At 39.2% G+C, this 13,469-nt stretch overlaps 1 protein-coding gene across 3 annotated transcripts in view; it reads right to left on the reverse strand.

Annotated features, from left to right (window-relative positions):
- Nucleotides 1–5,430, reverse strand: part of klhl4 (kelch-like family member 4) — a 38,808-nt gene extending 33,378 nt beyond the window's left edge. Inside the window, exons 1-2 of one of the 3 annotated variants that reach the window (XM_042770336.1) lie at nucleotides 2,152–4,967; nucleotides 1,424–2,056 (exon numbers count right to left, since the gene is read on the reverse strand). In XM_042770336.1, coding sequence (XP_042626270.1) covers nucleotides 1,424–1,845 — 422 coding nt within the window. In that variant the 5' untranslated portion in view covers nucleotides 1,846–2,056; nucleotides 2,152–4,967. Of the gene's footprint in view, nucleotides 1–1,423; nucleotides 2,057–2,151; nucleotides 4,968–4,999 lie in introns of those variants that run through there. The other 2 variants (XM_042770335.1, XM_019077591.2) reach the window with 2 other exon arrangements.
- Nucleotides 5,431–13,469: the final 8,039 nt, after the last annotated feature.

Consider the following 13,469-nt stretch of genomic DNA (forward strand, 5'->3'; position numbering starts at 1 on the left):
TGTTAAATAAAAATATTGGAAATGCAATGCAATAATAAAAACATATTGAAAAGCAATAATGTAATGCATTTAAATTACCATTAGGGTGCTTTTTTTCAGCTAGTACAAATATATGTGATTAATTTATCAGCATATCATACAATTAATTTAATTACATATTTGAATCACTTGACACACTCTACAAATATATTATTCTTAATCAAACGTTAATAAATACACTAAAAATTCTGTCTAAACACAAACATGCATAGTCTTATATGATTATATATAGGGCTTTATATGTAAGCGTTAAAGACAAAACTGTTCATCAGTTGTAGAACGTAATAGGCAGGGTTTTATTTATTTTATTTATTTTTTGTTTTTTTAGAAAAGTGTGGTTTTGTTTTTATCTCTCATGACATCATCTTTTAGTGTGGGTCAGTCTCGCCACTTCCTTATCTTGGAAGATGTTTACTTCCTGCCTTACGCTGACATTATGCTAGACAGAGCCACTCAGTGGGGAAAAAAAATAACAAGATCTTTCTCTCCTAAACATCCAGCACTTAAGATGTGAATTGAAAGCATCTGTGGAAGTAGGGCTTTATAATCTCATAAATTTCGATTGATCGGAGCAAGAAAATGAAATGTTCTCTTTCTCTCAAACTGCACTGATGTGTAAATATCATCCACACTAAAGATAATTCATCCTGTTGCCCTTCCCAAATTTATAGCCCTTGCGCCAATGGTCTCTGGTGTAATGGTATCCTCTTTGTAGCATTTATAAGTCAGAGGATGCATGCATTAACATGCCATGAAAAATTCCGGCTTCAGGTTATGAAAATGCAGGCTGCTAAAATGAAGAGCGAACCACCTCATGGCTTACAGAATGTGTTATACTGCCAGCTATATCCAGACGCCTCTATGTTTTCCTCTGTGTTTTGTGAGATGTCTGCTTGATTAATAATTTATCTGTGAGTATTTCAGAGCTGTGCTTCTACAACCCGCATATCATGTGAATGAACTATTCCCAGGTGAGCAGCGGTGGCAGCTGCAATGGTGGAGTTGACTGAAAAATTATATTCTCCGAAGACCAAACCAACGTGTGAGCGGAGGCCCTGAGTACTGGCAACACAGCGAATGAAAATAAAACAAACTGCCATTTCTAAACGCGAATTTCACTGGTGTAATGAGCCAGAATAAATTGACAGTTAAATACTGTACTTGTACTCAATCCTGACGCTCCCTGGGGCTTAACGTAAATCCACTCTGTCCCAAAATAACACCCATCATCTCTCGGCACAGTACTGTCTGTTTTCATTACCGCACGAAGGGCAAAAATGGGATATTCATCTAAAAACTGCAAGTCTTTCATGTCTGCAAGTCTTTCAGGCACCTCTTCACACATCTGGTTACACGGTTCTATTTCTGCACTGAGCTTTTTTACCTGTCTGTGGCTTCCTCCTCACAGGGATCCTCCGGATTGCTCTTCACATCCTCATGGCTGCTCTTCGCCTCCTCTTTCCTGGCACTGCAAGGTGAGTTGCTGTTGGGAAGCTGCTCCTCGCTAGCTTGGAGGTGCTGGATGATGTTTTGCTGGTGCCATGATTGATCACCTGGCCTGACATAAACAGGCGTGGGTCCAGGGTTAGGTGCCAGAATGCTGTGCACGGGGCTGTTGTTCTTGCGGAGTCCTCCTCTGTCCCGGGAGTGACTCTTCAGCCGGACTGGTGTTCCCCGGTGGTCGAAACCTTCCTGTTGGATGTAGCCCCCATTCCCAGCTGAGGTTTGAGTGCTGTGGCTGAACCAGCGCCAGCGGAGCCTGAGGATCTGCTTCACGTCAAACTCCTTTTTTCCAGACACAGACATCCTATTCGCCCTCGGTGAGATGCCAGTGGCACATGGAATCCGAGGAGTAACGAGGCTTCAGAGGCTTTACCTCTTTTGTCTTTGTTGCCGGTTCTGGCCAATAAACCCCTCTTCACCAACTCTGCCTGCTCCTTGTCCTTAGTTATAGTGCACACATGATATCCTCTGCCTGTACCACCCTCCTCCCTTCCCTTTGTCGTTCTGTGTCTTTCTGCACATACGACACACACACACACACAACAGAAAATTAGGAACGCATACAGCAACCTGCTCTGATTCCAGTAGCAAATAACGAACAGCTCTTACCTAAAAGGCTGAGGTGCCAAACTGACAGAACGCAGAGGTCAAACCTTAGTGGGGAAAATCTCGTAGCACAGGAAGGAAATCCAAAACCTGCACCATCTCCTTCCACGAGCAGCATCATCTGCACTCGCACTCACACTCTGCCCCTTTCCTTTCTGTGTGCACACACATGCTCTTTCCCTCGCTCTAGCTCTCTCTCGCTCTTCACGCATGCACATAGACATGTCTTCTCGCACAGTCCCCCCATCTGATGGGATCCCGAGGGAGATGGTCTCAGCCTCTCAGCGAAGGAAACCATGCAGAAAAAATATGCTCTCCTTGTCTGTCTCAAGCCGTAGTGACAGATAAACACCAAAGTGTATCACTGTTTTGACTTCTTCACCGCAGCACCAGTTAGTATTTCATCTGGAAATGTCTACAGTATGTGACTATGTAAACTGTTCTGTAAAATCACAGTAAGAATGCTGTAAATAAAGAAACCTACCTACCCAAAAGTGTTCTTTGAATACATCAACTTTCGAAAAATGTATGAAATGTGTATTACAGTTTTATTTGAAAAAAAGCTATTTTGCTTGATTTTGTCGATGGTGACAAATAATGGTTTCTGTTTTGAACATGTATGTAAGGTAAAACAAATATTTTGCACAATACTAATATTTGTTGATGTTTGTATACTGGGATGTAATAACACTAACTCATTTTCTACATTTGAGAGGTTGTGTTTATCCTATAGACTGTTAGAAAAGGTAGATTTAGATGTGCTGCAGTGTATGTTGTATTGTTTATTGTCTGTTTGCATCCAAAGATTTGTCTTATACTGCCGATACTGATAATGATTTATTCATGTGCAGTGCCTTCAGTTGGCTGTTCTATTGTTATGCTAAAAATATGGATACCATCATCATTTATATGATATCTTTTATGGTGAGGAGTTCCCTTTGCTTAATTCCTTAGTGTGTTGGATGGGCTTTGATCTGCTGACAAATTTGCAAATCAAAACATAAAAAAGGAATAGAGAGAGCCAGGTCTTGTTTTAAGGTGATATGCAGCAAATAATCAAAGCATTAAATGCAGTAAATGTCATTTTTTGCCCAACATCGGCTTTTATTATAACATATTTTTGTTTTTAATTTAGACAATGTACTTGATTAATGTTTCAGAATATTTGTTCTGAAAATATTTTATTATTGTGAATTGCCTTTATCCTGTACTTTTTGAGGAATTATTAATAAGAATGAGTTCACCTGTGCACAAGACTCGAAAAATATCTAGTATGTTATTATATATGTGCATTTATTTGTATAATGGTTCTGAATTTACACATCCAGCTGTTCTCTCACCTCACTTTTGTGTTTAATTACCAGCATTCTACATTTTAGACATTTCTATGCCTTGATGCATTATGTAAGCAGTGAACAGTAGGAGGTGGAGGGCATCAATGATTTTCCTTTGGATGCACAAACTAATCTCATTTGAAGCTACACTATAATGACGGGTAGTCTGGGTGAATAATGTTAATCTGTACAATTATTCCATGATGTCCTTCTGAAGCCATTTGAAGTTTTTTGAAAAAGTTTGAGTGAAATATCACATATTGGTTTATGTTAATTACATAAAAGGCAGCTCTACCTTAATATGGCCATGAACTACAGCAGATAATAGAAATCAGTTTCTAAATTTTAGCAAGATGAATGCAAGATAAATGTTATCTTGGCTGATTAGACAAAATACAGGCTTGAATGTAACTTTCTTTTTTTTTTTTTACTGAAAACTTACTATCAGTATTCATATAAGCTCCAACAATTTTTCAGTGTATATAGCTTAACATATCCATAACTAAACATTGAGAGTTTAAAGATTTGTCAAAGAATTACAATCAGTACTAAATATGACAGCATAGAGAGCAAACCATGGTGATTTCCAAGCTAAGACGCATTGTTGCAATGTACACCCAACATTTTATACATTATATGTAAAGCATTTCACAGCTATAGAAAGATTGCATTAGACTTTTTATGTATGTAACGTGCATTTAATTTCTTTCAATACATTGCTATTACATGAGATTCTTTATATCTGTCCTCTCTGCCCTTACAGTGCCCCAAGTATCCGAAGTTCATACATTAAATATATACATCCTTGGAAAACAAGGCATAAGACATACAGTATATTGGTGAACAATTTGGTTGCTGCAAAACTAGTACACACTAGTATGAGCTGAAATAAATGCATAATCTAGCCTCTTATTACTGTAGGAGTCAAGGACACCATCTGTTTAAGTCTCTTTGATTCAAGAGATGTCAGCCTAGACTGCTGCGCACTGTATTATTCACAAACATCTGTCCTACCTGATAGATTCTTCCTACCTGCAAACCACACAATCAAAAATTATCATAATTCTATATCCAGCTGCAAGAAGGAGCATTGATGAAGGAACAACACTCCAAACCCACTGGCTCTTAATGCAGAGCCAGTAATAAATTTACTCCCAATTTTATTTATCTACTTTTATAAATTACTACCGTACTACATGTAGTTTTTCTTTTCATGGCTTTGATTAACAAACAGGCATATCTGAGCAAAGATTCTGTGATGCCAAGCATACAAATTGGAAACCAACTTTCTTCTAATAAATTCTCTATGATATTGCCCCTCCTAAAATTTGACAAACCCGGAGTGACCAAGAATCATAAAAAAATCGGTACACTAAAAATTTGGGAATTTATGTGTATAAAACAGCATAAGATTGTCTCAGAATCAAACATGTTCAAAGACAAAAGAAACTCAGCCTAATCCACTCAATTCCTTGCAAAGTCAGTAGCATAGTAAAAGACAGTCATTTATGTCTTACCTTTCAAACGAAATATGAAAAATATGGGTCCTTGTCTGTACTCCTCTCAACTTATAAGTTGCTTGTCATAGATTTCAAGCTAACCACAAAATGGATGACCTGTTTTCTCATCCTAGTTCTGCTAAAGAATATTTGCATACAAAGCAAACCACACTTTCCTCCCTCAAAGGAATTTCCTGATCATTTCCTTCCTTAGTACTGGTTTGAAGAACCAGGACAGGACAGCCCATTTCCTGTTTTCTTGGTGTTGGCTCCTATCAAAGTATTCATAGAAAGCCAAAAGCAAAATGGTCAGATTCAACACAGTTGAAGAAATGCAACCTTGTTTTTAGGAGTTCTGTGATGTTAATGTTCCAACAAATCTGTTCTATGTGTGGTTTTACATTACAATACAGAGGATTTGTGCAATCATGCACATTTTTATCACTATGATGCAAATGAGTCACATTCAACACAAGTATTGATATTTGATCACTTTATTAAAATTTTTGCAACTGATAAAAAAAAAAAAAAGTTAGAAACTTGCAGCCTAAATGTCCCATTATTTACAAGGGCAATGCACATTTTATGCCTTTTCAAAATATTAATGTTTTACCGTTGGAATTAGCATTCCTGTAGTTATATCACCACATGACAGCACGGCATTTCATACACTTAGTGAGAGGAAGAGAGAGAGTCAACCAGATGTAAAGAAATGTGGAAAATATAACCAAGAAAAAATGCCTAAGAAACCATTAAAAATCAAAGCAAGTCAGCTTTTGCCAGCTGCTTCCTGGTGTTCATTTTAAAGAGACTCAAGCAATAATTGAAAAAGAGCCTTGCATATAAATACTTCAAAAGATTATAATCTCAAATAATAAATTCCATAATATCTGAACTGTCATAATATTTGGGACACAAAATTAAGTTATCCCGTGTATTTGTTTTGAATCAATTTATTTACAGTTTGTACAGCCCTTAAAACTTCATTGTGCTCACTAATAAGATCTGGTTTATCACTGCTCAAATTAATTATTCATATGTGATGAGTACATATGATACAGCACTAATTATGTACATGAAGATTAAGTCTTAAAATCCTTTCATATCTAACTAAAATCATTCCTCTTGCATTTAAATGTCCTGACAATTTTAGAAAGAACAGTTCCAAAAATTTGCAAAGGTACAAAAATAGAACAAGTTATCAGATGACAAATGATTTTTATATTAACTACACACATTGTTGGATTGGATTTGCATTTCCTTTCTACAAAAAAAAAAAAATTAAATTATATAACAGTTTTCTCTTATTTACAGTTAAATTGTGATTAAAATAAAATAAAATAACAAAATTAGATATAAACACACATATATATATATATCTCAATCAATGCCTGTAAAAAAAACATGTGGGAATTGAAGAAACAATATGGCAGTGCACTATTGTTTAAATGAAAGACAGTCATCTAGACTGAAAAAAAAGTGTCTATGTTAATGTACTGTTTATAGATAATAGCGTGAAAACTATTTCTTTGGTGAAACTGCTATTTCGAGTCGTGGTAACCGAAAACTGCTTTTTGAAACACTATCACTGCTAGATGATGACGACATTCTGGACTTCTTTGAAGACTGAGCGACTCCACCAGGACCCTCAATTCTAACCTCACTTTCATCTGTCACTTCATATGAACCTTTACTTTTTGAGCTAAAACCTCCTGCTGTAGCAAACTTCAACTTTCCTTTTTTGCCTTTAACCTTTTCTCCAACATCAACTGAAACATTGCCACCCTCTGCCTGTAAATGGCCTTCAGCAAAAACAGGGGAAGCTAAACCTCCCTCATCACTTATGGAGGTTGAGTGATGCTGTGTTTTTTTGAAGAGGTCAAGGGAGGCAGATTTACTCTTTGGTGTAACTTTAAACCCAGAACTTCCCTCTACTGCTAACTTGCCACTTGTCAATTCCCCAGAACTAAGGCTAAACTCCTTAGACACCTTTGCACCACCTTTACTGGTAACATCAATTTCTTCTCTCTCAACAGTAAGATCAGCTGCACTACCACCTTTAGATTTAGATTTGGCAAATAATTTTGGCATTTTGACTTTCACTTTTCCACCACTGCTTTTCATATCAGTGTTCTCTATTTCCAGGCTTTGGGAACTAACTTTAGAACCAGGAGCCAATTCACCTGAACCTACATCAACTCCCATCTCCCCTCCACCTACTTTAGGCAATGCAACACCAAATTTTGGTACTTTGATTTTAGGAAAGGTTACATTAACATCTTGGTACTCCATCACACCAGATAATGATGCATCTGGCTTCATGTCTAGCCCACTTGCAGTCTCTCCTTTTTGTCCTCTTACATTAAAGCCTGGTATTTCAATGCTCCCTTTTACTCCTTTTTGTTCATTGAGATTTAAATCAGCATCTAAATCACCACCATGGACATTTACAGTAGGCATTGTCAACTTAACATCCTGTATTTTTCCTTCTATGCCAATGTTAGCCCTGCTTTTTCCATTAATGCCTGATCCTGCTACACTGACATCTGGGGAATGAAAAGACTTTTCCGGAAGATCTAATGTTACATCTCTAACATCCAGTTCAGGAGTTTTTATCTCAGAGCCAGAGATGCCGAGTTTTGGCATTTTGATTTTTCCCCCTCCTGTTTTGAAATCGGGACCACCCAAACTTGCATCTGGTGTCTGAATATCCGTTTTAAGGCTTGCAGAAGGCAAATCAACATTAGATTTTATAGTTCCAGATGCAGATGAACTACCTTTAACTTTTGGAGATTTGATGTCAAATTCCACATCAGGAAAATGAAACTTTCCAAAAAGAGGTTTCTTTACTTTGGTTGACTTCATCTGTAGGTCAGGTTCATTTGTCTCCAACTTGATATCACCTTCAAAGGTTTTAGACTTCCCCTTCCCTTTAGTCAGTTTGAATTTACCCTTCTTTCCTTTCACATCTATGTTCATATCAGGCCCTTCTACACTACAACCAGCATCAGGAATATCTGCATCCAATTTTGGGCTCTTAACTCCAAGCGAAAATTTTGATTTTTTCATTTTTGGCACCTTGATATTTGCATCTGGTCCACTGATGTTGACAGCAGGGCTTTTGACATCCATACTCGCCCCTATATCTTTTTCAGGCATTGAAAGATTGCCTTCCGAAGGCTTTATTTCAAAGTTGGGACCTCTGAATTTGGGGAGCTTAACATGTTTTAAACCACCCTCTGGCCCTTCAATGTCAAGAACAGGAGTTTTAACATCAATTTCATGTCCTTTAATGTTAACATCTGGACCCTCCAATTTAGGACTTTTGAGTCCAAATGACGGTGTTTTGATTTTAGGCATCTTGATACCACCTTCTGGGCCCTCTATATCAACATCAGGACCTTCAATGTCCACTTTTGGTGCTTTTATGTCACCTGAAATCTTGGGTACAGAAACATCCATATCACCCTTGACTTTGGGGCCTTTAAGATTTAAGTTGACATCTGGCATTGAGATCTTTGGACCTGATATGGAAGGCATTTTGAACTTGGGACCTTTGATTTTTCCCTCAGGTCCCTCAATGTCAAGATCAGGAGCTTTAACGTCAATTTCAGGTGCTTTAATTTCGACATCTGCTTTGGGAAGACTGATGTCAACATCTGGGCCCTCCACTTTAGGACCTTTGAGCCCAAATGATGGCATTTTGAGTTTAGGCATCTTGAAGCCACCTTCTGGGCCCTCTAAATCAACATCAGGACCTTCAATGTCCAATTTTGGAGCTTTTATGTCCCCTGAAATCTTTGGTACAGAAACATCCATATCACCCTTGACTTTGGGGCCTTTTAGGTTGACATCTGGCATAGAGATCTTTGGACCTGATATAGAAGGCATTTTGAACTTGGGACCTTTGATTTTTCCCTCAGGTCCCTCAATGTCAAGATCAGGACCTTTAACGTCAATTTCAGGTCCTTTAATGTCAACATCTGCTTTGGGAAGATTGATATCAACATCTGGGCTCTCCACTTTAGGACCTTTGAGCCCAAATGATGGCATTTTGATTTTAGGCATCTTGATACCACCTTCTGGGCCCTCTATATCAAAATCAGGACCTTCAATGTCCACTTTTGGTGCCTTTAGGTCCCCTGAAATCTTTGGTACAGAAACATCCATATCACCCTTGACTTTGGGGCCTTTTAGGTTGACATCTGGCATAGAGATCTTTGGACCTGATATGGAAGGCATTTTGAACTTGGGACCTTTGATTTTTCCCTCAGGTCCTTCAATGTCAAGATCAGGACCTTTAACGTCAATTTCAGGTCCTTTAATGTCAACATCTGCTTTGGGAAGATTGATATCAAAATCTGGGCCCTCCACTTTAGGACCTTTGAGCCCAAATGATGGCATTTTGATTTTAGGCATCTTGAAACCACCTTCTGGGCCCTCTAAATCAACATCAGGACCTTCAATGTCCAATTTTGGAGCTTTTATGTCCCCTGAAATCTTTGGTACAGAAACATCCATATCACCCTTGACTTCGGGGCTTTTAAGATTTAAGTCGACATCCGGCATAGAAATCTTTGGACCCGATATGGAAGGAATTTTAAACTTGGGACCTTTGATTTTCCCCTCAGGGCCCTCAATGTCTAGATCAGGAGTTTTGATGTCAATTTCAGGTCTTTGAATGTCAACATCTGCTTTAGGGAGATTGATGTCAATATCTGGGCCCTCCACTTTAGGACCTTTGAGTCCAAATGATGGAATTTTGATTTTAGGCATTTTAAAGCCACCTTCTGGGCCCTCTATATCAACATCAGGACCTTCAATGCCAACTTTTGGGGCTTTTATGTCCCCAGAAATTTGTGGTACAGAGACATCCATATCACCCTTGACTTTGGGGCCTTTTAAGTTGACATCTGGCATAGAGATCTTTGGACCTGATATGGAAGGCATTTTGAACTTGGGACCTTTGATTTTTCCCTCAGGTCCTTCAATGTCAAGATCAGGAGTTTTGATGTCAATTTCAGGTCCTTTAATGTCAACATTTGCTTTGGGGAGATTCATGTCAACATCAGGGCCCTCCACTTTAGGACCTCTGAGTCCAAATGATGGCATTTTGATTTTAGGCATTTTGAAGCCACCTTCTGGGCCCTCTACATCAACATCAGGACATTCAATATCCACCTTTGGAGCCTTTATGTCACCTGCAATCTTGGGTCCAGAAACATCAATATCACCCTTGACTTTTGGACTTTTCAAGTTGAAGTCTAGGTCTGGCATAGAAATCTTTGGACCAGATATAGAAGGCATTTTGAATTTGGTGCCCTGGATTTGTCCCTCAGATCCTTCAACATCAAGATCAGGTGTTTTGATGTCAATATCAGGTGAATTTAAACCAACATCACCACTAGGTACACTGACATCAATTTCTCCTTTGGGTGATTTAAAACCAAATTTTGGCATTTTAAATTTTGGCATCTTGAATCCTCCCTCTGGACTTTTAACTTCTACACTTGAAGAATCAACTTCCACTTTTGGCATACAGACATCACCTTCCAAATTGACATCTGCTTGACCTTTCACTTTAGATCCTTTCAGAAGTTTGACATCAACATCAGGTGCTTCAATCTTTGGCCCTTTAAATCCAAACTTAGGCATTTTGAATTTTGGCTTTTTCACATTTGTTTCTGGAAAATGAACCTCAACATTAGGGCCTTCAAGACCAGATACTGATGGCATCTTGACTTTTGGGCCCTTGATTTTTCCTTCAGGCAATTCTATGTCAAGTTCTGGTCCCTTGAAATCCACATCAGGGGCTTTAATTCCTCCTTCCAATTTCGGAACGGACACATCAACATCACCTTTCAGTTTTGGACCTTTCAGGTTCAAGTCAACATCTGGCATAGAAATCTTTGGAGCAGAGATTGATGGCATCTTGAATTTGGGACCCTTGATTTTTCCCTCAGGTCCTTGAATGTCTAGGCCTTCAATTTCAACTTCTGGTGCTTTAATATTTCCTTCCACTTTTGGAACAGACACATCAACATCACCTTTCAATTTTGGACCTTTAAGGTTGAAATCAATGTCTGGCATGGAAATCTTTGGACCAGAGATTGATGGCATATTGAATTTGGGGCCCTTGATTTTTCCTTCAGGTCCTTCAATGTCAAACTCTGGAGCTTTGATGTCCACATTTGGTGCCTTAACTTCAATATCGGCTTTAGGGATTTTCACATCAACATCTGGACCCTGCACTTTTGGACCCTTCAGTCCGAATGATGGCATTTTCATTGTTGGCATCTTAAAACCACCCTCGGGTCCTTCAATGTCTGGGCCTTCAATTTCAACTTTTGGTGCTTTAATATTTCCTTCCACTTTAGGAACGGACACATCAACATCACCTTTCATCTTTGGACCTTTTAGGTTGAAGTCAACGTCTGGCATAGAAATCTTTGGACCAGAGATGGTTGGCATCTTGAATTTGGGGCCCTTGATTTTTCCTTCAGGTCCTTCAATGTCAAAGTCTGGAGCTTTGATGTCCACATCTGGTGCCTTAACTTCAATATCGGCTTTAGGGATTTTCACATCAACATCTGGACCCTCCACTTTTGGACCCTTCATTCCGAATGTTGGCATTTTGAACTTTGGCATCTTAAAACCACCCTCGGGTCCTTCAATGTCTGGGCATTCAATTTCAACTTTTGGTGCTTTGATATCTCCTTCAACTTTAGGAACGGAAACGTCAACATCACCTTTCATCTTTGGACCTTTCAGGTTGAAGTCAACATCTGGCATAGAAATCGTTGGACCAGAGATTGTTGGCATCTTGAATTTGGGGCCTTTGATTTTTCCCTCAGGTCCTTGAATGTCTGGGCCTTCAATTTCAACTTCTGGTGCTTTAATATTTCCTTCCACTTTAGGAATGGACACATCAACGTCACCTTTCATCTTTGGACCTTTCAGGTTGAAGTCAACGTCTGGCATAGAAATCTTTGGACCAGAGATTGTTGGCATCTTGAATTTGGGGCCCTTGATTTTTCCATCAGGTCCTTCAACTTCAAAGTCTGGAGCTTTGATGTCCACATCTGGTGCCTTAACTTCAATATCGGCTTTAGGGATTTTCACATCAACATCTGGACCCTCCACTTTTGGACCCTTCATTCCGAATGATGGCATATTGAACTTTGGCATCTTAAAACCACCCTCGGGTCCTTCAATGTCTGGGCCTTCAATTTCAACTTTTGGTACTTTAATATCTCCTTCCACTTTAGGAACGGACACGTCAACGTCACCTTTCATCTTTGGACCTTTCAGGTTGAAGTCAACGTCTGGCATAGAAATCTTTGGACCAGAGATGGTTGGCATCTTGAATTTGGGGCCCTTGATTTTTCCATCAGGTCCTTCAACTTCAAAGTCTGGAGCTTTGATGTCCACATCTGGTGCCTTAACTTCAATATCGGCTTTAGGGATTTTCACATCAACATCTGGACCCTCCACTTTTGGACCCTTCATTCCGAATGATGGCATTTTGAACTTTGGCATCTTAAAACCACCCTCGGGTCCTTCAATGTCTGGGCCTTCAATTTCAACTTTTGGTACTTTAATATCTCCTTCCACTTTAGGAACGGACACGTCAACGTCACCTTTCATCTTTGGACCTTTCAGGTTGAAGTCAACGTCTGGCATAGAAATCTTTGGACCAGAGATGGTTGGCATCTTGAATTTGGGGCCCTTGATTTTTCCTTCAGGTCCTTCAATATCAAAGTCTGGAGCTTTGATGTCCACATTTGGTGCCTTAACTTCAATATCGGCTTTAGGGATTTTCACATCAACATCTGGACCCTCTACTTTTGGACCCTTCATTCCGAATGATGGCATTTTGAACTTTGGCATCTTAAAACCACCCTCGGGTCCTTCAATGTCTGGGCCTTCAATTTCAACTTTTGGTGCTTTGATATCTCCTTCCACTTTAGGAACGGACACGTCAACATCACCTTTCATCTTTGGACCTTTCAGGTTGAAGTCAACATCTGGCATAGAAATCTTTGGACCAGAGATTGTTGGCATCTTGAATTTGGGGCCTTTGATTTTTCCCTCAGGTCCTTGAATGTCTGGGCCTTCAATTTCAACTTCTGGTGCTTTAATATTTCCTTCCACTTTTGAAACAGACACATCAACATCACCTTTCATCTTTGGACCTTTCAGGTTGAAGTCAACATCTGGCATAGAAATCTTTGGACCAGAGATTGTTGGCATCTTGAATTTGGGGCCTTTGATTTTTCCATCAGGTCCTTCAATGTCAAAGTCTGGAACTTTGATGTCCACATCTGGTGCCTTAACTTCAATATCGGCTTCAGGGATTTTCACATCAACATCTGGACCCTCCACTTTTGGACCCTTCATTCCGAATGTTGGCATTTTGAACTTTGGCATCTTAAAACCACCCTCGGGTCCTTCAATGTCTGGGCCTTCAATTTCAACTTTTGGTACT

The sequence above is a fragment of the Cyprinus carpio genome, chromosome A14 (genome assembly GCF_018340385.1).
Source record: "Cyprinus carpio isolate SPL01 chromosome A14, ASM1834038v1, whole genome shotgun sequence".
Lineage (NCBI taxonomy): Eukaryota > Metazoa > Chordata > Actinopteri > Cypriniformes > Cyprinidae > Cyprinus > Cyprinus carpio.